The 24,192-nt window shown below is 57.9% G+C and overlaps 8 protein-coding genes across 8 annotated transcripts; all 8 read left to right on the forward strand.

The window, feature by feature from the left end:
- Positions 1-1,696: 1,696 nt before the first annotated feature.
- JKF63_04588 (uncharacterized protein) lies at positions 1,697-2,578 on the forward strand (the record flags this gene model as incomplete). The annotated part of the gene is made up of 1 exon (XM_067900571.1): positions 1,697-2,578. One exon carries the CDS (start codon positions 1,697-1,699, stop codon positions 2,576-2,578), a length of 882 nt encoding a protein of 293 aa, XP_067756592.1.
- A 1,491-nt stretch (positions 2,579-4,069) lies between these two features.
- JKF63_04589 (uncharacterized protein) lies at positions 4,070-7,945 on the forward strand (the record flags this gene model as incomplete). The annotated part of the gene is made up of 1 exon (XM_067900572.1): positions 4,070-7,945. One exon carries the CDS (start codon positions 4,070-4,072, stop codon positions 7,943-7,945), a length of 3,876 nt encoding a protein of 1,291 aa, XP_067756593.1.
- Positions 7,946-8,880: 935 nt separating this feature from the next.
- Positions 8,881-9,651, forward strand: JKF63_04590 (uncharacterized protein; the record flags this gene model as incomplete). The annotated part of the gene is made up of 1 exon (XM_067900573.1): positions 8,881-9,651. One exon carries the CDS (start codon positions 8,881-8,883, stop codon positions 9,649-9,651), a length of 771 nt encoding a protein of 256 aa, XP_067756594.1.
- Positions 9,652-11,123: 1,472 nt separating this feature from the next.
- On the forward strand, positions 11,124-11,657 carry JKF63_04591 (uncharacterized protein; the record flags this gene model as incomplete). Its single annotated transcript, XM_067900574.1, has 1 exon — positions 11,124-11,657. The coding sequence occupies one exon, from the start codon at positions 11,124-11,126 to the stop codon at positions 11,655-11,657; it is 534 nt and encodes a 177-aa protein (XP_067756595.1).
- A 2,461-nt stretch (positions 11,658-14,118) lies between these two features.
- On the forward strand, positions 14,119-16,752 carry JKF63_04592 (uncharacterized protein; the record flags this gene model as incomplete). The annotated part of the gene is made up of 1 exon (XM_067900575.1): positions 14,119-16,752. One exon carries the CDS (start codon positions 14,119-14,121, stop codon positions 16,750-16,752), a length of 2,634 nt encoding a protein of 877 aa, XP_067756596.1.
- A 1,496-nt stretch (positions 16,753-18,248) lies between these two features.
- JKF63_04593 (uncharacterized protein) lies at positions 18,249-19,034 on the forward strand (the record flags this gene model as incomplete). The annotated part of the gene is made up of 1 exon (XM_067900576.1): positions 18,249-19,034. The coding sequence occupies one exon, from the start codon at positions 18,249-18,251 to the stop codon at positions 19,032-19,034; it is 786 nt and encodes a 261-aa protein (XP_067756597.1).
- A 513-nt stretch (positions 19,035-19,547) lies between these two features.
- On the forward strand, positions 19,548-21,350 carry JKF63_04594 (uncharacterized protein; the record flags this gene model as incomplete). The annotated part of the gene is made up of 1 exon (XM_067900577.1): positions 19,548-21,350. The coding sequence occupies one exon, from the start codon at positions 19,548-19,550 to the stop codon at positions 21,348-21,350; it is 1,803 nt and encodes a 600-aa protein (XP_067756598.1).
- Positions 21,351-22,190: 840 nt separating this feature from the next.
- On the forward strand, positions 22,191-23,423 carry JKF63_04595 (uncharacterized protein; the record flags this gene model as incomplete). The annotated part of the gene is made up of 1 exon (XM_067900578.1): positions 22,191-23,423. The coding sequence occupies one exon, from the start codon at positions 22,191-22,193 to the stop codon at positions 23,421-23,423; it is 1,233 nt and encodes a 410-aa protein (XP_067756599.1).
- Positions 23,424-24,192: the final 769 nt, after the last annotated feature.

The following is a 24,192-nucleotide window of genomic DNA, read 5'->3' on the forward strand; positions in this document are numbered from 1 at the left end:
GGGGGGGAGGAGGGAGTATAAATTGTTGGTCTTTTTCTGAGGGGAACGGAGGGGGGAGAGTGGGATGGTAGCGGATGACTCTGATGCGGAAGCGGTTGGGCGCTCTGTGAAGGGGTGACGCGAGATCGGAGAGGGGGAAAGGCCAAACAGGTTAAAAAAGCAAACTCTACTGAGCATGACAGTTGGGACAGAGATGATCTCAAGGACGCAAGGGGAGGGAGGAGCTGGTGTGTGTGTGCGCGCGCGTGCGTGCGTGCGTGCCTCTCGGTTGGTCTATGTCCCTATCTCTAGCGCGGTCGAGTGCAACGAGTACAGGAGTCTCTAGAAGAGGTTCTTCGGAGCCTCAGCAAGTGTGTGTATGTACAAATACTGGTCTCACTCTGTCTGCTGGGTAAGTCTTATACTGTCGCCGAAGGAAGCAACACCTTCCGCAGATGTATCCCTATTTTATCTCCTCAACTGGCTCTATTCCTGTTTCTATTACCCCCCTCCCCCCCCGCTGCCCGCACCACTTCCCGCCTACGGCTCAGCGGTGAGTAGATGACGCAGAAGGGGAGGGGAGGATTTGGGGGGGGGGGCCAAATAACGAATGGGATGCTGGCCGGCGCCCTGAAAATATATGTGCGCGTGTGCTTGGTGGTGGAAAAGGAAGGAGGGGAGGGAGGGAGGGGGGGGGGGAGTGCAGTAAAGAGGCGCATGGTGACGAGATCGGAGATCTCATCTTTGCCAGTCTTTTCCACTCCCCGTCTTCCTCCCCGGGCGGGCCCCTCCTTTTTGATCTGGTTTTGTGATGCTGGGTTGGAGGAGGAGGAGGTTCTATAGTGAAAAATGGGGTATAAAGCGGAGATGTCACCACTGCTGATTGCAAATGCGCGATTCATTCGATTATGTTTGGGCGGAGGAGGGAGGGGGGGGGGTAGCTCACTGTCACACCTTTTTTCTTCTAGGCGTTTTCGAAACAGATACACACATAAGCCTCGTCTCATTCACACTTTTTCGTGTGTGTGTGTGTGTGTGCATATATATATATATACATATATATGCACTTGTGTATTGTCGACCACCTCAGACTTGATGTAGCCCCCCAATGCACGCCTGCTCTCTCCTCCCCCCTTTCTTTCCTCCTAAAAGAAAAGCCGTACCCCCAAGTATACCCATATTTATTCTCTCGCAAGACGACAGCATGTGGCAGGCATCCCCTCCCCACGTTCCTTTCCCATTATCTCACCTCCCTCCCTATTCTTTTTCTGTCACCGCTTTATTCGCTTCTCTTGGGAGCACAAAATGCTCACCTTCATGTCGAGGATGGTCTCCTTCAGGTATTGCCCACACCTCCTATGCGCCCGCCTGGCGTCGTAAGCAGAACTCTCAGCTGTTCATCTTGCGAGTAGGTCTGCCGACTTCCCTCCTCCCCCTCCCCCCACCCTCCAAAGAAAAAGAATGGTGTACATGGCCACACCTCCTGAAATGCTACATGAACATTCATGCGTGTGTGCGTCTCTGCCCAGCTACTCTGCCCCCTCCCCTTCCTGTGTGGGGTGTGCTGTGAGTGCGCATATATATATATATATATATACGAGTACGCATGTGATTGTTAGCGGTACATGCGTCTATTTTCTCAAGTCTGTTACGTACTCTCCTACCCCTCTCCTCCCCTCCTCATACTTCATACAGCAGTAACGCACACTTCAAAAGGATGTCTAGCCACACCGATGTCGAACCGGGACCGAAGCAGAGCGCGCACTCCATCGAACTGGGCAGCCTCATCTTCCAAGGCGCGGAGTCGAAGGTGTACCACTGTACTTTTTACGGCGCGCCTGCTCTGTGCAAGCACCGGTTTGTAAAGCGGTACCGAAACCCAAGCCTCGATGAACGTTTGCGTTCGCAGCGCACGCGTCGTGAGGCACGTGCCCTGGAGCGATGTGTGAAAAAAGGCATCCGAGCACCACGTTTGCTGGGTGCCGACTACATCAACACGTTTCTTATCATGTCCTACGAGGCCGGCCCAACCGTGAAGGAGGCCCTTGACATGGAGTACGTTACGTGTACAGGAAAGGCATCAAAGGGTAACAGCACTTCTTCACAGCAGCAGCAGCAGCAGATCACACCGTCGCTATCGGCGTCGGGCGACCCTACCCCGTCGCCAGTCACCGCATCCCTGCTGCATAGTATTGGCGTCGTGGTGGCACGGTTGCACAACGCAAATATCGTTCACGGTGACCTCACTACCTCCAACTTTATCTACACGGGCGACGGGCTCGTGGCGGGGGCGGCGACACCGAGCGCAGACGGCGCGATCTCGCCAGCGTTGAGCGCGCCGGCGTTGCCAACGGCGGAGGACATCGTCGTCCTTGACTTTGGACTTATTTCAGACAAACAAAGTGCGGAGGAACGGGCCGTGGACCTCTACGTACTGGAGCGCGCCATTGCTTCGACTCACCCATACCTCGCCGCCTTCGCGAGTGACCTCATCCTCGAAGGCTATGGCGGCGCTGCTGACCCGAAGAAGGGGGAGGAAACACTGCGCCGGCTGGAGGCAGTGCGTGCACGTGGGCGTAAGCGCTCCATGGTCGGCTAACACCACCGCGAAAGTAGGCGAACGAGTATATTCAAAGGGGGGGGGGAGGGGGCAGCTGCGTGTGCCTTTCCTTTGCCGTCCTTCTTTTTTCTTTTTGTAGGTGTGCATGTGCCGCGTGCGGTATTGCGTGATGACTCCCTAGAGTGAACTGCAGGAGGACGAGAGATGCTGACGCATCAGTCCGTGCTCGCTCGCGAATGTGAATGGACCTGTGTCACATACACACACACACACACACACACACACGAAAAATTAGGTGCATCATGTGCCACGGGCACATGCCATTCGAATCCCTCTACCTCCAAATCTTTCTGACTTCACTTCCTCATCTTCCTCCTAGTACACCTCTCACAACTTGCGCGAGGCTCGTAATAGAAAAAAAAAGTATACTCAAGTTAGCCCAACCATCCACAGCAACAACAAAAAAAGCCAAACAGTGGGAACAGGAATAAGAAAACAGGAAGGAGGAATCGTTGTGTTCAGTAGCAAGGGTGAGGGAGACCAAGAAACGACGGGGGGAAACACTCTCACTCTCAGGCACAGAGAGGGGAGGGGAGCACGTACATGAAACGCGGGGGGGAGAGGGGGGCGTTGTGCTCCCTCTTTGCGTCTCTTTGTTTGTCATCGTTTCACCGCAACTTGTCATCGCTACTGCGGTTGTTGCCCCTCTCCCCCCCCCCCCCCCACACACACACACACACATACCACCACCACCAACTCGACACGTTGCGCAGACTCGATCATCTTGACGAAAAAAGTTAACTAGGGCTTGCCGCGCTGTTTTTCCACCGAGCAAAACGTTTTTATTAGGGGGGACGCGTGTGTCAACAGAGTTAACCCGACACAGTTTATAGATCATCATTTTCACACACATACACACACACACACACAGCGATATATCCATACAAGGTGTGATAGACGCACCCACCACCCCCTCCTCTCCATACGCACATAGAATCACGCACGGATTTCCTCGTACAAGATAAGAAGTTGAACACAACGGGGCAGCAGGGGATCACTCTTGTGCTGCACCTTCTCCCTTTTTTTCGCCTCTCTTCGGGCTCCGCTCCCGTGTCGATCTCAATGTATTCTCGACCTCATCGTCTCTCGCCCCGGCACAGGTCTGCTTCGCCGAGTCGTACAGGCCGCCGAGCTGCGCTCACCACTAAGCCCGCCGCTTCTTTACCGCCACGTCGTGGCATCGTGCAGGGGCTGCTCACCACCACGACAGTGACCACCAGCGTTGTACAAGAAGGGGCGGTCTCCGCCAAAAGCGATGCCGCTCGCCATCTCTGGAGGGGTCGTGGCTCCTCTGCACCCCTCTCCATGCGCTACCGTGGCAGCGACCGGGCACCGCGGCACCCACGGCGTGCTGCCTCCACCACGAAGGTCAGAAATGAAACTGACCTCTGTGAGTTGCGGCAAACACGCTCCCTTTTCCTCTGCGGCCGTGGTCTGCTCTCACTGCGGCATATCCAGCACCTGCCAGACATGTTGTCTTTGCGCTTTCTCAGCGTCCACATGAACAGCATCAAGGAACTCGAAAGTGGGTGCCTGCGCACCCTGCGGCACTTGGTGGAACTCGACCTGAGCGCGAACGAGCTGCGGGGTATACCGGAGGGGTGCTGGGAGGGCCTTGGTCATCTTGAGCGCCTGAACTTGTCCAGCAACCAGTTGACCCGCCTCGGTCCAACTGCTTTCACTTTTCTCGACTCTTTGCGGTGGCTTTCCCTCGGCTTCAACAACATCAAGGATGTTTCAGGACTGCGTTCGGTGCCCGCGTCTGCACCCCTTGCCTACGTGGATCTGTGTGCCAACTGTATCGCAACGCTGGACGAGGTCATCGACGCCCTCTCCTCCCACCGGGCGCATCTCCAGGAGCTGCGGCTGGAGTCCCCCTCAGCGCAGCCGTTCATCATGACAACGGCGGAAGACGGTGGCGTTCTTCCCCCGCTGGCTATGACGAGCACGTTTTTGAGCCACACTGAGGGCGGTGCAGCTGCCCATTGGCTTATCCACGAAAACCCATGCTGCCTCTCCTCAGTCTCGGCCACGCAGGACGCGAGCGGAAGCACAGCGGAGGACTTTGCTGCTGCTAGCAGTCCTTTTGCCACAACCTACGTGGAGAGGCTCCTCTCGTACTTCCCGCATCTCCTCGTCGTGAATGGCTTCTCCTATGGTGTAGACCCCTTGCGTGCTCTTCGCCAGCAGCGCCAGTCCCAGGAGCTAGAGGTCTGGGCGGAGGAGACGAGCGTGGGTGAGCTCAGGTCCTCTGTAGCGGATGCACCACCCCTCGCGTTACTGCCTCACGCAGACAAGAGCACGCAAAGCCGTACGCTGCATCACCTGGGCGCCCCGGTAAGCTCAAAGGTTGGTGTAGGGGCATTTGGCGACAACGACAACATCACCACCCCCGTGAGCGACGCGTTCGCACGCCTGCTGAGGAGACCACTTCCGCGCCTGCGAAGGTCGTCGTCGTCGTCGTCGGGCTCGACGTCGTCGACCTCGTCAAAGGGTCATGAGAAGCGGCGTCGCAGTCGCGACCGCCATCGTACTTGCAGCAGGAATCGAACGCGCAGCTCATCGCAGCACCGAAGACACGCCTCCTCATCCCTCTCCCCTTCGCCTCGCGAGTTGCCTCGGCACAGACATCGTGCAGCTGCTGCGCCTGTCGCTGCGGCCGCTGGGAGGCAGGGCGCGAGCGGGATGGTGCCGCCGCCTGAACGAGCGGGGCTGGTCACGGAGAAGACGAGGTCGACGCAAGACAGCTCACGATCGCCACCACCTTCAGCCCTGAAATCCGCACCTCTAGAGAGGAACGAAAGGGATGGGCAAGGCACCGTCACCGCCGACACCGTGAACAGCTGGAAGGGACCACCACCCCATATTGGACGACGGACTGCCGTCGCAAAGCCCCGCCGCGCTTCTCTGCGGCGTCGCTCGTTGTCTAACACGACGCTCTCCGCGACATCGCCACTCTCTGGCACTGCTTCCTCTCCGTCTGCAGTGTCGCCGTCGACAGCCTACCCGTATCCTGGCGACCAAAAGCCACAAACAATCTCCTCGTCATCGCGCACAACAACTCCGCATGCGCGCAAACTCCGTTTCGAAGCGGCATCGGCTGCGACGTCGGCGACCGCGGAAGCGCCTTGCGCACCTTCTGGGATCGCATCACCAGGGCAGCGGGGACCGCCTGGCGACAAGAGCTCTGGCTTGGTTCTTTTGACGTCTCCTTCTCCTGCTGGGATCACCGATACGAGCGACATCTCGCCGCCAGTTGTGGCAGGGCGGGGGCAATGCGAGTGCTGTGGCAGTTATGGAAAACATTCGGAAGCCGAGGAAATCACGGCGACCACCACCGGTGGCTGCGGGGGGACCGCATGTGTTGCGGTCAAGGAAAGAGCCACCCTGGATCTGCCGCCACCCCTTGCCGGCGCCGGCTCCGTCACACCACTGCGGTGGAGGCCAAAGCAAGTGTCCCGTGGAACCTGCACGGATTATGGGGCAGAGGCGCCATTGGCACCATCGCGTGATGCGGAGCTGGCGGCACGAGTGGAACAGTTGCAGGAGCAGCTGGCGCTCCGTGCCACAACCATCAATGATCTGCGTCGCCATCTCGATCTCACGCGCACCCAGTACGTCGAGGGGCAACGCGAGGCTCAGCAGCGGCAGAAGCAGCTCCGCAGCCAGGTATCAGCGCTGAAGGACGAGCTGGCGCGTCGGGGCGAAGAGGTGACCATTTTGCAGCGCAAGCAGGAGGTGCAACTCAATCGAGCCGTGGAGTCCGTCAGAGCGGAGTGGGTGCGACGGCTCGAGGAGGCAGAGCAGCTCCGCGCCGAGACGGCTGAAGAGGCGAGAGTGGCGTGGGAGGAACGTCTTGCGTGTGCCGAAAAGGAAAAGCTGCATGCGCAGCAGATGCTTATGGTGAAGGCTGCCGAGCTTGCGACGCTCGAGAGGCAAACGCAAGCGATGGGGATGGACATGCGGGCTATGCGAGACCGGGCTGCTACGCTGCAGCGCAACTGGGCTGCACGGACAGGACTTCTCCTCGCTGAGGCAGAGGAGCGGTGCTCGTTGGAGAGTACTGCGGCGGCGTCACGCGCACAGCTGTGCCGCTCCTTTTATGGAGCATCCCAACGCATCCACATGGAGGCACTGCGCGAGGCGGACCGCTGCCGAGAGCGGGCGGAGGAGGCCTTGCGAGAGCAGCAGGTCACATGGAAAGCACATGTCGCCGCATACGAGGACGCTATGCGCCATGCCGCGTCCGAGGTGCGACATGTCGTCACGGGGAGGCATAGCGACCATATTGATAGCCGTCAGGTTACCAGTGCGCAGGAAGACATCAAAGCCAAGAATGGTACCAGGGGATGTGCACCACTGAGTGTGGAGAGATCGGCTGTCGACGATAGTGCCCTGGTGTCGACGGCCACCGCTGTGTCCCTCAATGATACTCAGGGAGATGACAGCGGCCACGACGCCGCCGCAGTATGCGTGGCCGCTTCCGACGCGCTGATGCCGATTCCTGGCGAGACTGCTGAGGGTGTTGTGGCAGAGTACTGGAAGAGTGCGTGCGTGCGCGTCGAGGCGCAGCTGCACCGCGTGGAGACTGCACTGCATGTTGCCACTCTTACTCAGCAGTCCATGGCGGCAGAGAACACGCGTCTGCTTAGCCAAGTTGAGGCGCTGGAGACAGAGAAAAAAGAGGCTCTTGCAGCTCTGCAGTCCTCCTCCGGTGTTGCTGCCCAGGAACGGGACAACTTGTTGCGCACACTGCATACATTGCGAGCTGACATGGGGAAAAAGGACGCTGCCCTGGATGTGCTGGAGGAGGAGGCGCACGCGAAACTCAACGAAAAGCGGCACCGCATTGCGGAACTCGAGGGTGCTGTGGAGGCGTTGTCGACTCAGCAGGCGCGCGCGACAGAGGTGAATGCGTCGATGCGCGAACAGCTGGAGGCGGCGCAGGCGGCAGTGGAGCGTCTGCAGCAAGAATTGGCCGACGCAAAGGAGCGGTGCAAGACGGTGGTACACCTGCAGGCAGAGCAAGTTCCAGACTTGGAGCGCAAGCAACGTGAGCTTTCTGAGCTGCTCGCCACGCGAAACGCAGAGGCTCACCAGCATCAGTTGGAGAAGAGGACGCTGGTGCACACCCTTACCACCGCGCGAGAGCAGCTGGTGCGATTGCATGATTCTCACAAGCATCTCCTCGGTGTGCACGCGAGCGCCAAGGAGCAGATCACGCGATTGCAGGCAGAGCTCGACACCGCACGGCGACAGGTCAGCGACCTCCAAGAGGTAACCCGAGCAAAGAAGAAGGCCACCCTGGAAGTATTATCCCACCTGATGGCGAGCGACGCGCTTTAGCCGTGCGGGGGGTGATCACGAGACAAGAGAGTGTGTGGGCTGAGTCAAGGTGTTGCTGCTGCTTCCCCCCCCCCCTCCCCCTCCCCCTCACCCTTTCCATAGTTCTTCCCCTCTTTTTGGATTTCCTTTCTTTTTTTCCTGTGCCATGCGCACATATACCCTTACAATCGCGCAACCCTGCTTTGGAGGCTCAACTGACAAGTTAACCAGCCGATAGGAGAGATGGTTTAGCCCCTTGACTGGTCTTCCTCTCTCCTCCCATCGGGAAGGTGCGTGTGTGTGTGTGTTGTGTTGTGTTGTGTTGCCAGCAACATTTTTCTGACACACACACACACACACACACACACGAGCACACGCTCATGTGTAGTGCACTGAGTCCCTTTGGCTCTTTTTTCCCCCCCTTTCCTGCGCTGTTCGCTATCCGTGTGCACCTTTCATGTCATCTCTTCATTCTATGCCCTTCTTGGCGGCGAGTCCATACCCCCCCACTCCCCCCACTCCTCCTCCTCCCTCCCTCCTCCTCCGCCTTGATTGTCACTGCACGTATTTCACAGCCCCCCCCTCCCTCCCTCAATTTTGAGAGGGCCCCTTTGAGGTTCGTAGGCACACATCACACACATCATCTCACCTCGCCCCCTATTACCTCTTCGCCCCCCCCCCCCCCATCCCCATCCCCTCCCGTTCCCCCTCTTTCCCCTCTCTTCACCACCACCAACAATCATAAATAATCAAGAAGGTTTTCACAAAGCAGGGAAGGCCGCGGTCTCGTGTGTTGAAGCGAATCCCGAAGCGAACGGAAAAGGGCAAAGCGTAGGCCCTCCACTTCTCTCGCTTCGTCGTTGAATTCTTTGCTAAGCATCTCTTCACACGCGCGCGCGCGCGTGTGTTCCGTTGCGCACCCCCGCGTGTTCCACCAGGAAGGGGGAGCGCTCGAGATGAATCGTCTCAGCAGCCACCACACCATCGTGCGTGGCATCGCGCGCACCTCCACTGTGATCGCTGCGTCTCATACGCGATCTTGCGACGTTGCAGGGGGCAGCAGCTCCTGCACGGCGCCGTCGTCCCTCGTAACGGCAAAGCGAGGCCGATTCTACCGTCCGCTGGTGAACCAGGGTATCAACCTCTGGCGCTCCCGCATGGGCCGCCTGCACAAGGGATGGTCAACATGGGAGTACAACAGAGACGCCATCCCGGACCCACGGCCATTCCCGGAGCCGGCGGTGAACAACTACTACGGCCGCTCGCGCATATGGAACCCGATTGCCGGCAAGATCGGCCTTATCAACCGCAAGGCAGATGAATGGGGATGGCCCCATCAGCGGCCACCCCACACGGGTCTGCGCCAGTCGCCGGAGTACTTCCCATTTTTCTTTAGTCGCTACTTCCCGGACGTTGAAGTACGGCTGGTGCTGGACAGTGTCCTGAACAACGAGACGACACGGCCCATCTTTCACATCCCGCAGGACATGTCGAAACAAGAGCTTGTGAACTACCTCAGGAATATCTACAACATCGACAATGTCGTTCGCATTAGTGTGCGCAACATGCGCGGGCGCCGCTTCAAGAACGAGGTGGGGGAGATCAAGAGCTTGCCAGACTACAAAGTAGCAGTGGTCGAGCTCGACTCGCCGGTGTCCATTGAATTTAAACAAATCAAGGGTACTGAGGACACCCCTGACAACAAGCCGCAATCACAAATAGCGTAAGACATCCGTGTGCGTGTACACGTTATCAGCCCAACCTCCTGGACTGCTGCCGCCCATGTGTGTGTCTGTGTGTGTGTGTGTGTGTGCTGTGTTCTGTGTGCGGATAGTAACGGCCACGTTTTTTTTTTTTTTGCGCTAGCACGAAAAAAAAGAATAAAACAGCCAGCGCCGGAAAGGGACACTGCGTGTGTTGATTTTGTTACGCGGGAGAGGACATTGTAAATACTCGTGTGCTCAACGACGACGAAGGTGCGGTGTAGAAAGGCGCTGGTGCCGTAGTGTGAGGCAAGTCGCACTTCAGAGGGGAGAATTGGTGATGGTTCAGGCACCTGCGGCGCTGCGTCAGTGCACACTGGTGGGCCTCTCGCCTATAGAGAACTTGCATGGACGGTGCTCGAGATCTTGGTCGACGTGCTGGCTGTCACGATCAGCGGTTCGGATGAGAGGCCCACAGGCGGCGGCGGCAGCAGCCTTCGTTCCTTCCCTGTTGGGGCACTCCCAATTCCACTGAGGCTCCCTTTGCCGGCGTGCGTCGATTGCGCTTATTAGTACGGAACTCGGCCGACTTGGCTTTGTCAATCTGGGGCATTATCCGATCGGATGTGAACCCCGACGCCGCACCCTCGCCGTTTCGGAGCTCAACCTCAAAGCTCACGCCAGCGGCGCTGCCGAAGCCGCCCTCTGCACGTGGCGGCGGCGGCGCACGCGGGTATGGTACTCAGGCCGCCGCTCGAGAGGCCCCTGCCGTGTCATCTCCCGGGGGGGGGGGGACTCGGCCGCCGGTGCGGCGGCACCGTCCGGGGACTCCTAGAGAGAGAGTGGAAAAAAGTATATATATACATATATACCAGTGGGTGGCCTCGTCGACACTTCCATCGCTTCGTGTAGACATGCTCGCCTGCACGCGCGGCGCAATCGACTCACCGCGTACTCTAGCTGACATACATTTGCGTATAAGGAAAGGTCTGTCCGCGATGTACGAGAGAGAGCGTTCAAAGTAAATGTGCATGGAGGAATGCACTCAGCACACCACATCCCCGCACGAATCCACCCAACCCCTTTTTTATCCGCATAGCGTGTCACTGAATAATGTCAGCGCTTAGTAGGCATCATGAGGCTCTGGAGCTATTGTCAGAGAGGCATCGCCCGCTGACATCCACTGCGCGCCAGCATCTGCACAATCGGCACATTTTGTGCGCAACAGTTGCCCCTTCTCCCCCTCCCTAGCGGGGCTCCTTCCCTCCCTTCCCCCTCTCTCCCCTCTCTCCTGCCCCTCGCACTCGACCCCCCTCCCCCCTCCCCCTCCCCCTCCCCCTCCCGGTGCGGCGCACACACACACACACACACAAACCGCATAAGTTATGATTTCGTGCCTTCTCAGTCTTTCGCTCACATCTTTTATCTTCGCTCACCCAAGCACCGACATTTACTCGTAACTTCTCCCCCCCAAGACCCCCCGCCCAACCAGCATAATGTCCTACAGTCCGCAGTACCCCACCGTGCCCACCAACCCTCAGGTGTGGATGGATATCGAGATCGGTGGCAAGCCAGCTGGCCGCGTGACGATGGAGCTCTTCGCCGACGCCGTCCCCAAGACGGCCGAGAACTTCCGTGCGCTGTGCACTGGCGAGAAGGGCTTTGGCTACTCCGGCTCCCCGTTCCACCGCGTCATTCCGGATTTTATGTGCCAGGGTGGCGATTTCACGGCAGGCAACGGCACGGGCGGCAAGTCCATTTACGGCAACAAGTTTGCGGATGAGTCCTTCGTTGGCAAGGCCGGGAAGCACTTCGGCCCGGGCACGCTGTCGATGGCCAATGCCGGTCCAAACACGAACGGCTCTCAGTTCTTCCTTTGCACTGCACCCACCAGCTGGCTGGACGGCAAGCATGTTGTCTTTGGACAGGTGCTGTCGGGCTACGAAGTCGTCAAGGCGATGGAAGCGGTCGGCAGCCGCAGCGGCACCACTTCGCAGCCCGTGCGCGTGTCCGCTTGCGGTCAAGTGTAAAGGAAAACAGACGCGGTGCGTCTCTTGGCAAGAGAAACAGAAAGTATCGGGCCGAATGGAGATCCATGGCATAGTCCACGAACGCGAATAAGAGAACCAAGGATTGGGAAGGGGGGGGGAGGTTGTACAGGGGATAACTGAAGCTGCGTCGATTCTGGAAGTGGGGTGAAAGAAGCGGGGGTATGTATGTGCACACATACTACGTACATATACACAATCATTTTGTGTAGCCGCGCGTGTGTGGGCGTCCTGAAGATGGTCGTGGGAACCAAAGAAAAAAGGATCTTCAAATCCACCCATCTGATTTCTTCCCCGCCGAGCTCTTTCTCCTCTCTGCCCCCCCCCCCCCCTCCCCCTCCCTCCCTCTCCCCCTCCCCCTCTAGTTCTGTGTTGCTTCTCTTTCGTTCTTCCGTGAACCAGCATGGCAGTCGCCGCCATATTTCGATGTAGGCCCCGGCGGCGTCTCTCTCTCGGTGCCTCTGTGGCTCTTTCGAACTCCTTTGCCGAGTTTTTTTGTTTTGTTTTCGGTCTCGACAGAAAAAAAAAACCTTTTTTTTGTTATTTGGTTCATCTTGTCATGTCTCTTCATGTTTTCGTTACGCGGAAAGTGTTCCCCCTTTTTTCTTCCCGTCGCTGATGTGTACGTGTGCGTGTGTAGACGTGTAGGGGGAAGAGACGGGGCTCTGCCAGACTCCACCAGCCAGCAGCGCACAACAGTCTTCATGTGTTTCAAGTGAGGGGAAGGCAAGTGGGCGTGTGGGGGAGGGGAGCTGTTTTTCCGCGCGCATCTCAGTGTCCGTCTGTGTGTGTGTGTGTGCGTGTGTGTATAACTGTGGCGCATACCAGGCACCCGCGCAGTGAGAAGTGGATGACCGTGGCGCAAAACACACACACACACACACACAGAGGTGGACAGGGTCATCTCTCCCTTCCCCCCCCCTCCTCCTCCTCCACCAGCATTCGCACATTGGGCAGAAAGCACTTTCACGGAAAATAACAGAGCCGATTTCACAGCGCGTGTGTGTGTGTACCTCTCTGTGCGCATTTATTTTTCGTTTTACCATTTATATTATTTTTTTTCTTGATCACACTAAACGTCAAGATCTCGAAAATGGCAGATCACACGGAGGCAACGAAGTCCAACGACAGCAGCAAAAAAAAAAGGATGCGTGTACAAGTGTGTATGCACTTCAGGACCTACGTTGAGCGCATATTACACAGACACGTGCGCAAATTCACAACGATGTGACCAGCGGTCCGTTGTATCTATTCTCCCCCCCTCTCCCCCTCTTTATCCTCCCTTACGGAGGAGTGTTTCGCCAAGAAGGGGAGCATCATTAGTTGGGGGAGGGGAGGGGAGGGGGAGTGCACTCGTGATGTTGCACTCAGAACTTCGCGTGTACCGCGCTCATCATTACCTGGACAACCCTCTTTGGCCTACCGCACACCTACACGAAGCGAAGGATTCGCGTATGCGCCCCCCTTTTTTGACTATGTGGTACTGCCTTCCTTGGGTCACAGTACACATCGGAAGAGGAGTACATGCGAAGGGGGTGCGACGCGGGTCGGCGGAGGGAAATCTCCGCGACCGTCCCTCTCCCTTCCCCGTCGTTTCTCGCGAGGCTGTAGCTGCTAGCGCTGGTGCTCCCCCCCCCTCCCCTCCCCTCCCCTCCCCCGCTTCCGTTGTGCTGATCACGTCGAGGCGTGCCGCGTCTCTCTCATCCGTTTCTCACTTGTCCCTCCCCCTCGATACCTCCTTTTTTCTCGTTTTCACCTTCCATACATTCCCGCTGAGCACCTCTTCCTCGCTCATTCACAACTCGCATCAACGCTGCTACCTTTGCTGCTCCGCGTGATTGGGCTGCAAAGACCAGCAGCACCGTGGCCGCTGGCGGGGCACCCCTTTGTGATTATCCCTTAGATAACTGAGCCTTTTTCTGCACTGATTTTTCCTTACCTGCGAACAAAGTAAGGCATCATCGACCAGTACCGCATAGATGCACATATTCGATCGCACACGCACATCCGCACACTTTTCATATACAAAGCATACACCCACAGATTCCCGCAACCTGACAGAGAGAGGCATACGAACTCGTACACCATCCGTTCACTCCCCCCAAAAAAAAAATAAAAGAGGAAGGAAGGAAAACAGCGAACGCAATAGAAGTCGCCCACTCGAGAAGCGACTCTCACTTACGCGTGCTTGTGAAGATTTCTCTCCTTTCTTTTTTTTTTTGGAGTGAGTGCACGGCTTTTTCCCTTTTTCTTTTCCATTCATTTTGCTTGTTTGACCTTCCATACAGACCACACATATATAGATTAACCTCATTGTTCCCTCCCTCCCCCTTGGGTGAGATATATATATATATTACCGCTCTATACACATCCAGTTCTCCCTTGCTCGTCTTCGTCTGCCGGCTTCTTGCATCACGTGGTGGCCATCTGTCGGTCCTAAATAATGCAGCAGCAAGAAAAGCAGTGTTTCATGACGCCGCCGAGCGCGCCCCAAGATAGCAGCAATGGCAGCCACACGAAGGCGCTCGATAGGCGAGCATCACAAAGTCGTGGAGCGCTTCTTGAGGGAGACCGATCGCAGTCGCCAGCGCCTGATGTTTACGGTGATGCCGTATCTCCCCCTGCACGCCAGCAGCCGCAAGAGCCGCAACAACGTGTCGACACTACACCAAGCGGTCGCTGCCCGCTGTCCTCGCAGCCACGCGAGCTGTTTCGTGCACCCCAGCGTCACCAGCAGCGGCAGCAGCAGCAGCAGCCAGGCCCAACCTATGGCTCACGCGGCAGGCGAGGGGTTGGTGGCAGTGACAGAAGCATCCCCAACGACTGGCAGCTGCGAATCGCGCCGTTGAACACCGGGACCTCACCCAGGGCCGGCAGCTCCCGTCCGCGCACACTTTCGTCGTGTGGCAACTCCCCCGACGAAGATCGCCGGCGCAGCCAACGTGAGAAACAGATACAGTACGGCTACGCTACCGATGGGTTTGTAAACATGAAGCGGCTTATTGCCCACGATCCGCTCCTGAAGAGCGGCGGCCTTCTCCCGCTTTCACCGCCAGAGATCGTCAAGGGCAGCAAGCGCCTGTGGGACATCCAACTGCGCAAGTGGCGTCGAGCACTGCACATGTTTGACTTTGTCTTCATCAACGGTGAAGATGACCCGGCGACGCGGGAAACGGTGCTGGAGGAGCAGCGGCAGCAGTGGGTGAGCGAAGGGTTCAAAAAGACGCCACGTGAAATGCGTCTGAAGATCGACCTCGACACTCTGCATAGCGTCCAGAACTCTTCTTCTGTGCCGTCAAAGATCCCCGTCGAGGACGACCTTCGGTGCATTCTGCGAAGCGAGGACTGTTACGAGTCCGTCCGTAGTGTTATTCCACAGAGCGCATCGTCGCTCACCAAGGGCACCGATATTAGTCCTCTCGAGGCGGGGATCAAGATTCACATTGCTCCGTCGGTTGGGGTACTCCAGCGGCAGCAAGCGCAACTCGAGATGCAGCAGCGATTGTCCTCCCTTTATCAGCAGCAGCAGCAGCAGCAGCAGCAGCCGGTGCTGGCCGCACTGGCGCCACAGGAAGGAGTGGAGCTAAATGTGCATCTCGTGGAGGAAGTCCCCTCAGTGCCAGGAGCAACAGTGGGGTGCGCACCTGCCCAGCGACCCATCGAGCCTTCACCAAGCCCACGCCGTCCGCCGCTGCCTCTGCAGGCGACACAGTCGCCATCGCGACTGCCGTGCCACGTTCAACCACAGCAGGCGTGCGAAGCAACACCACATCATCAGCGCTGCGGCAACCCTCGAGACAAACACAGCGGCGTCGCCTTCAGCTGCAGCCCACTCCCGCGTACGACCGCAGCGACAGCCTCCAGAGCACACAGCAGCGCTGAAACAGCCCCGGGACTCTCGACCCATCAGCCGAGCGTTGTATCTACCCTGTGCAGCCCCGCGCAGGTGTGGGGTGCTCCACTGGGTGGTCCGAATGTGATGTCAACCGCTGCGGCTCTGATGCCACCCCCGCCGCTGGCCGCCCCTCTCCCTTTCCAGGTGCCGAACAAGTGGATGCCTGGGGTGAATGTATCGTCAGCATCCGCCGCCGCCGCAGCAGCCGCAGGCCCCACCACATTGCCATCCATGCAGCCGCTGAGTCCTTGGTGCGGACACTGCGGTCATTGGATCAACGATCCTACGTCGGCCATCACTGGCGTGCAGTATGGAGGCGTGTGTACCGGTACAGCGAGCTGTTGCGGCGGAGTTTCGGCGCCTGTGCAGGTGCCGCCAAGTTACGTAAACACAGCCGCTTTGGGACGCAACAGCGGTGTCATGACCTCGCTGCCCGCGCAGCTCCGTGAAGCGATGCCGTACACGAGCCACCTCTCGCCCGCGACTGGAGATCCCGCGACGAATTTCCCCCTCCAGTGGCGGAAGACGGCGCCGCCGGTGGTTGAGCCGGCCGGAGTCAGTGGCCCATTCGCCACCCAACGTGGAAGTGGTCACTATGAGCACCCCCAGTCTGAGGCGCGGCAGGACACCATCGCAGCGATACCGTGCGTCTTTACCGGTGACCGGTCGTGCCCACGAGACGGGCGCCGTCGCAGCAGTGGGGCCGTCGCAAAAGGCAACGGCGCTATAACGCCGCAGACGGTGCCACGGTTCGTTGCACGACTCTCGACCTCACCTAGTGAACAGCGAATCGGCGAATGGCGGCCCACTGTGCTACTCCACAGCGCTGACGTCGCCAGCGGTGGTGTACTAACAACGGCGAAACCGCTTGACACAGACAACAGGGTCGTCATCACAGCGCCAACGGCACTCCGGCAGGATTCCCATGCATTTGCTGCCGCAGCCTCACGTCCGGAGAAGAGTCAATCTCTATTGACTGTCACGCCTGATCGGGCGCTCTTCGGCACTGACACGATCGGTGAGGTGACGACAGAGCCGCGATCGGTGGAGGTGAAAGCACTGCTCGCTCAGGAGCAGCAGCAACACGAGACAAAGCAGGATACCCCGCTTGGCAAGCCGAAGGCAATGCCGGAGGTCGATGATGCGCCGGTGATTCCCCTTGTCTTTGATGGCGACGAGTAAACAGTGAGGAAAAGGGCAGTGCATGTGTCACCATAGGAGACGGGAGAAGAGGGCAGGTCTTTGGTGAGGGTGGGGAGAGGTGGGTGGGAGGGACTCCTGTCGCCTCAAATGCCGTCTTGACTTACCCCATTGCTCTTCCGATATACATCCATATATATACATCCATATATGCATCCTTACAATATTACATGTGGATACGTAAATAGATGACGCGTGTGTTCTGTTGTTGTTTTTTTTTTTCGTGGTGGTATTCTCTCTCTCTCCATCTCGCCCTCTTCTGTAGTTGCCCACAAACACCTAACCAAGCCATCGCGATATTTTGAGCGTGGATGCGGGGTAGGCAGAGGAGAACAGGCAGATCACCTCGCACATCCATCTTACCCAGAGACGTTCCCCCCTCTTCATCCCTGCAGTTCGATTGTCTTGTGTGTGTGTGTGTGTGTGTTCATGGGGTAGGGGTGGAGGGTGGGGTGGAGGGAGGGAGGGAATGGTTGTTTAGAGATTCATCGGAGTGTGGGTATTACTTTTATAGAGTCACACCGGGGCACTACCCACTCACACAAGGCGGACTCGGGAAGTGAGGGTTGATGATATAGCATGATCATCGCTCAAGTGAGCCTCATGCACATTTGACATGCATAGGTTTGGTTGAGGAAAATGAGGAGGGGGTAAAGGGGGGGGAGATGAGGTATATTCCCCCAGCCCCCACCTCCATTGCACACACACGCGCGCAGACGAATATATACGTACATATCAGAGCAACAATAAGAAAACTTTGCAGGGTCAATACTGCATGATTTCTACCAACGCAAACGTTGGCAACACGAGTACAAAGGGAGGGGAAGAACAGGCAGTGTGCTGGGGAAGAAGAAAAGACTGACAGCGCGCGCACACACACCGGGGGAGGGTGGGGGGGAGCACACGTGGGCCTGTGTCCCTGAACACGGCGCAAAGGCTGCGTGCATGTGTGTGTGTGTGTGTGAAGCCTAGACTGACCTGTGCGGATACGTGCGGGTTCCACCTCAAATCGTGTTGCGGATCGAACTCGTATCCATCCCCCTCCCTCTTTTTTTTTCCTGTCCACTTATACGCGCATGCATACACCATAGGGATATGCTGGCGGCTTCCAACCACTCGCATTGCGCTGCAAAATCTCGGCTCTCTCACCTCGGGTGTATTCACTCCCTCTCTCCCTTTCTCTCCCTTTCTTTTTTTTTTCCTTTGATTGCATCGCACTACGTGTTGTTGACCGGCAGTCATGTAGCCTCCGCTAGAAGCGCAACAGTTCTAGCGGCAAGCCCGCTTTTTCTCCGTACATCGATTAAATACGCATCCATACAGGAAGCACAAACATACGCACACACACACACACGCACCGTGTCGCCAGGCTCTTCTGCTTCACATTTTCCCCCTCCCCTCCCCTCTCCTCTCTCTCCTCCCTCCCCCCCTTCCTGTACTACCAAGGCTTTTCACTACTCCCTTCCCCCGAAAAGAAAATGATTCAACCGCTCACGCTAAAGCCTTCGGATCTCACCCAGGCCGTCATCCAGGGAGATCTCTCCATCCTGATGGAGAACGTCACCCTGTCCAACGTCAACTACACCGATCCCAAGTATCGCCTTTCGCTGTTGATGTGGGCCGTTGCCCTTGGTCGGCTTCCAACGACGCAGCTGCTGCTCAGCCGCGGTGCCTCGCTGGCGCAGGTGGACCGTTACGGGTTCACGGTTTTCCACCGCGCCGTGTGGTGCGCCGACGTGTCAATCATACATACACTACTCTTCATGACCCCCTTCTCGGCAACCGTCGCCTCTTCTTCTAGTGCGGCTACTGCACCTGCACACCCCTCCGCCACTTCTTCGACCTCGGTGTCGAGCTCGCGGCTGACATGGCGCCCCGGCGCGCAGCGCCTCGTGAACGCTGTGCACCCGACCACAGGGCGCACACCGCTGATGCTGGCTGCTCTGTCTGGACATGCTGACGTGGTCCACTTCCTCCTCGTCGTCTGCAACGCTGATCCGTACCCGAGGGACTCGCACGGTCTCGCTGCCGTGGATCTGGCGGCGCTGTCTGGGTATCTGCAAATTGTGCGACTGTTGTTGGACCTCACAGTGGCGCCGAATGGGGTCGGTAACAGTGCAGCCGACGTGTTTCCCAAGACACAGTGCAGTGCCGAGGAGTACATTGAGATTGCCAAAACAATCCCACAGCGACAGCGCCTCTGCGCGGTCAATAAACTTCTCAACGAAAAACTGGACGAGGCCTCTCGCATCGCGGCGACGTGAGGCAGTGGCTGCGAATCAGTGGAATGACTAATTCCAAATGTGTGTGTGTGTGTGTAAACTCGACCTTTGTACCTGTTTCTTTTTTTTTGCATTTTACTCACCTACGTATGTTCCATAGCGCGCATCTCTGTCGCTCCTCTGAAGACCACAAACCGACCTGCACCCCCCCCCCGAGCACCTCCAATCTACATGGAGATCAATGGTGAGAACGAGGCGTTTTTTTTTTGTGGGGATTCTTTCATCCGTCTAACCTTCTCCGTCTTTTTCCCAGTGTCGTCGTCGTGTAGCCTCGAAGTGTGGGTCTATACCTCTCACCACCCCACCCACTCACGCACACTTTCATGCGCCGGCTTTATCCATTGCCTCCCTCCCCCTATCCCTTCTCCCCCACCGAGCCATCCACCCATCGAATACCTTTTCTTGAGCACCTTCGTGAAGCGTGCTGCTCATCTCCTCAGACCACGCGCGTCGCGCCCCCCCCCCCCCCCCTTCCCTCCCCCTGGCGAAGCGCGCATGGAAGACCACGATCACCTCCTCTACGAAAACTGCACCAGCAACATGGATCGCGGGCGCATTGACAGCCCTCTACCCCTCTCGAGTGGAGTGACGCTAGAGGAGGAGAACACGATGAACGTGTCAGCGGTGAAACAGGAAGCGTTCATTGCCCCCGCTGGCACCCTCGACAACGCAGACGTGCTGGCGCAGGAACCGGAGGGCACAACAGGCGCGCCGAGCGCCACAACCACAATGAGGGGGTTGGCCACAAGCCCCAGGGTCAAAAGAAGCGCCCGCGGCAAGAGGAAACGAAACGCCGACGCGCCACCGCCGGCGGTGTTACCCGAAGCGAGTCCAGGGCCGGCTGGGGAACTTTCTCTTGAGCTGAGCCTGACGACAGACTCCACAGAGCACAACGCCACCGACATCCGCAACAGCGGCCAAGATGGGTCTGATGAGCTGGGTAAAGAGAAATACGAGACGCGGCGAGTGGCTGAGCAGCCCGAGCGCAACTCGTTGATCGCAACAGGCGTGTTGACGCGTCGCGCCAAAATCGGAAACCAAGACGCCCACGCCTCGATTGGGCAAGAGAGGCCGCGCGATGACGAAAATAGCAGCACGGCAGCAAGCGGGCTTGGGGGGCCTGGGGATCCTCTCGGTGAAGTGCACGAAACACGCGGCCGTCGGCTTCGCTCGCAATCCACGCCACAACCGACTTGGACAGAAGCAAGCCTCAGCTCTACGGCATCGTCCTCTGCTCTCGCTGCCAAACAGGAAGAAGAGGCCTGGGAGGCAGCGACGCAGGCGGCCATCGATGCCCAGGAGCGTCAGCTGCGTCTCACCCTGCTCAGTATTTTTCCTCCCGCGCTACTGCAGGATGCGGAAGCAGGGCGGACCCTCGCTAAGGGAGGGAATATCAGAGATGTGAGGGAGACTTGCGAAATAAAGAACGTCAACGATGCGCAATCCCGGCGGGTAAACGCCGGCTTAGCGCCATTGTGTTCCTCTTTCGCAACCCCCTCGTTTAGCCCTGAGCCCCTCCTGCCGCTTCTGCAGGCGCTCTGCGAAGACAAAGCCTATGTGCACGGCGCGTGGTGCCGCTACGAGGACGATATCGCTGTTCGCCGCGCCCAGAACAGCATCCAGCGTAAGCGGCAGCGCCACTCGTTCAGCAAGGGAGGCCGCAAAGCCCCTGCACGGGAACCCACGGCGGTTGCACGGCGTCGAGACGACGTCGACGACGGCAGCGGCGATCAGAGCAGCGCTGACGAGGAGGAAGCGGAGGAGGACGAGCTCCAGCCGCCGGAGTCGCATTGGGTGGAGGCGCCACCGGCCTTCACTGGAGGCCCGCGGTCGTTATCAACGAACGGCACTCACTGCGCTCGTGTCAGTGCGGTCACCGGTGGGTTCCAGTGGACACCATGGCAATTCTACCGAGATAAGCGGCGGCGAGTTTCTCGACGGCCGACGGACAACGGCGTGTCTTCTAGTCCAGCGAGGCCCGCAACTGTTGCCGGCATCGTTCAGTCAGGTCTGTTCTCGGCCTCTCCCAGCAACACCCCTGTCAGCGGCAATGGTGGCGTCCCCTCTTTGGCCTTTTCCGAGGCTCCCTCTCTGCCGGTTCTCCAGGTGGAGGCGGATGTGCCGGAGAGCGCGGAGACAGTCCTAACACCCATGACGCCAGAGGAGCGCAAAGGGTACGCCCGCTACGTGATGAGCAGCGGGAAGTTGCGCCACGACTGCCGCGACCCGTACATGTTTCTCGTTTCTCGAGCAAAGGCGATGCGCATTCAGTGGAGGCGCCAGCACCCGATCAATTGAAGCACGAGGATGGCCACCACCGATGTGCATATTTGTTCACCGAGGCGCCCACATGCAAAACAAGAACAGGCGTCTTGACCCGATGCACCGTTAAGCAGGGCGTCGGGGATTGACGCAAGTAATCGAAGAAGTGCACCCACAAGCGAGGCTCCTCCACCGCGCATCCACAGTGAACCGCCTCTGTGCATGCTGAGTCATGCAGCAAATCTTCTGGTCCTGCTTTCGTTTCTCAATCCCCCCACTTCCATCCACGTAGGGTTCTCCCTCTGGTCATTGCTTGTTGTTCTGCATGTACGGGTATGCTTTTCTTTTCGTGGTGGCGGTGGCTTCCATGGAGAGGAAAAAAAAGCGGGGGGGGGCGTGAGGATCAAATGGAGATAATCGGTGCAGACGAGCAGGAGCAAGGTGGGTTTGGAGGGGGGGGGGCGGGGGAGAGGGAGGGCACACTGCCTTCACCTTGCTTCCAGCGAGCGCCTCACCGCTCCCTTCCTATATGGATGCTTTTATGGACTGCATTTGTGCCGCCTTTCTTATCCCCCCTCTCGCCCTCCCCCCCCTCCCCCCCTTGATTATATTCCCTTACGCGTCTGTCATGCCCGTCCACGTGGGTGCTTGCTGTGGATAAGAGAGTCATTTCACCGTCTCTTCTAGACAGGAGGGTGTGTGTGTGGGTGTGCGTGGAGAACACCAACTTAATAGCGGTGCCTGTTTCTTTGGGAGGGGACACCGTATTCTCTACAGGCATCTCAGGCCAGAGAGGGAAGAGGTGTACGTGGCAGAGGAGCTCAGTGGCTTCCTCCATCACCCTTTGCTCTCTTTTTTTTTTACTCGCACGCAAAAATGAGCGCAGCTGCCACCCAGGTTTCCCTCACAACGGAGGCCAGACCACAGTCGGAGCCGCTTTTGATTTCGTGTCTCCACGCATCTGCTGTCTCGGCCCCTCCCGCAGAAGTGCGTCGCGCCTTCGATATCATCGAGAGGCTACTCTCTAACCGCGCTCAGCGCCCGGCGGAACCGCGCTACGCCTCGTTCTCCGCCACGAGCACTGCATGGGTTGATAGTGTTCTCCCGTTTGTCAATGTGCTTGACTTAGTGGCTTGGATGGGGTGTCAATGGGCCACTGAGGGCACCCGCCTTGTGTTCCTGGACCGTCTCGGTAAGGAGCACGCTGCGGATCGCCTCGATGAACTTCGTTGCGTCGCCTCTGTGTGGAACGTGTCTGATGCGGAAACCTCTCCAGATGCCTCAAGACACTACGAGGGCGCTCGTCAGCGGTTGATCGAATTCTTTCATTCGACTCACAACAGCACCAACCGAGAGGAGCTGTGGGCCCGGCTTACCAGCCATCTTCAACTTAACCGTCTCCTCGCCTATGCACGTGATGCGGAACGGCAACGGGCGACGCTGCCCTCTCAAGTAACTTTGAATGTGCCCTCTAGAGAGGGCTCTGCCGCGTGGACAGTGCGCGCGCAGCGAGAGCTCGATGACACGGCGCGTGCCTCAAATTCAAGGCCTTGCTCGGATGTACAGCACAGTCCTCAATGCGAGTGCGAAGCCTTTGTGACGTGCCTGGCCAATGACTCAATCCGATGGATGCATTCACACGCGTCACTGTGTGAGTTGCGGCGCGTGTGTGAAAATGCGGCTGCTGAGTCGGCGAGTCGCTCGGATCGCTGCAGAGAGGAGGGGGTTCCTGCTTCTGTTTCACGCACCCCTAGACTCTCTTCCACAGTTGCGGAGCGACTTCGTCAGCGAGCGCAGGGGGAGCAGCATCAACGCTACCTCCAGACAACAGGCCCGGCATATCGGCAGCTAAGCCAGGAGGAACGCCATCGTGGCGAAAGTCTCATTGTGAGCGTTGCCGCTCTCCTGGAACAAATCGCGGTGGTGTCGGAGACGCAGGGGATGGTGCGCCACGACCGGCACGAGGCACGCCGGCTAATGGACGAATTTCGGCGAGACGGCGACCTCGTGAAGCTCTACCAGTTGGAGGAGAAGTACACGGCAGAGCTGGAGGAGGCGAAGCTGCTGTACGGGAAACCACTTGTCTACGCTGCATCGTGGGAGGAGTGAGACCGAGGACCCACTTGTGCACACACGCTCACAGTACAGGTCACCGTGCCAGGTACCAGGATCGATGATTTCCTTCTCCCCGCTCCCCCCCCCCCCTTCCCCTCCCCTCCCCTCCCCCCCCTGTCCAGGCTATATAGGCCAACATATGACTCAGTGTCAAGAAGCGGGTGAATTGAGGAGGAGGCATAGTGGGAGAAGTGCGCCTGTTAGGAATCTGCTGACAATCTAAACTGTTTTTCTTGGTCAAAAAAAAGGTATAAGGAGAGATGGGGGTAGGAGGGGGGGGAGGGGAGGGGAGAGAACTCATTCATTGAACCAATACGAACGAAAAGAAAAACATTACTACACGACCCCCTCTCCTCCGTGACAACACCGCCGCTTTCTAGTACAGACTGCGGATGACGGGGTTGCATTTCCTGGTGCGTCGTGCAGATCCCGCTTTACTCTGCGCCTTGGCATTCCTCCCTCTCCTTTTCTCTCTCTCGGTCTGTACACATTTTTCACAGAGAATTATATACGGAGAATTGAGCGATATCTTCGTGTACCGCTGCTCATCTCCTCCCCACCCCCGTCTGTCCATCCAGCAACGTGTGCATGTGTGCTTGCCTATCGCGGACTCGCACATGTGCCTCTGCGGCGGTTTCATCGACACAGATACACACGCTTACGCATACAGATCCTGAAGAAAAAAGAAAGTGTGTGTGGATAAACTATATATATACATACATACACATACGTATCGCTCCCATAGAGCCTTACACCACTTAGA

This window comes from Porcisia hertigi, chromosome 25 (genome assembly GCF_017918235.1).
Source record: "Porcisia hertigi strain C119 chromosome 25, whole genome shotgun sequence".
Taxonomy (NCBI): domain Eukaryota; phylum Euglenozoa; class Kinetoplastea; order Trypanosomatida; family Trypanosomatidae; genus Porcisia; species Porcisia hertigi.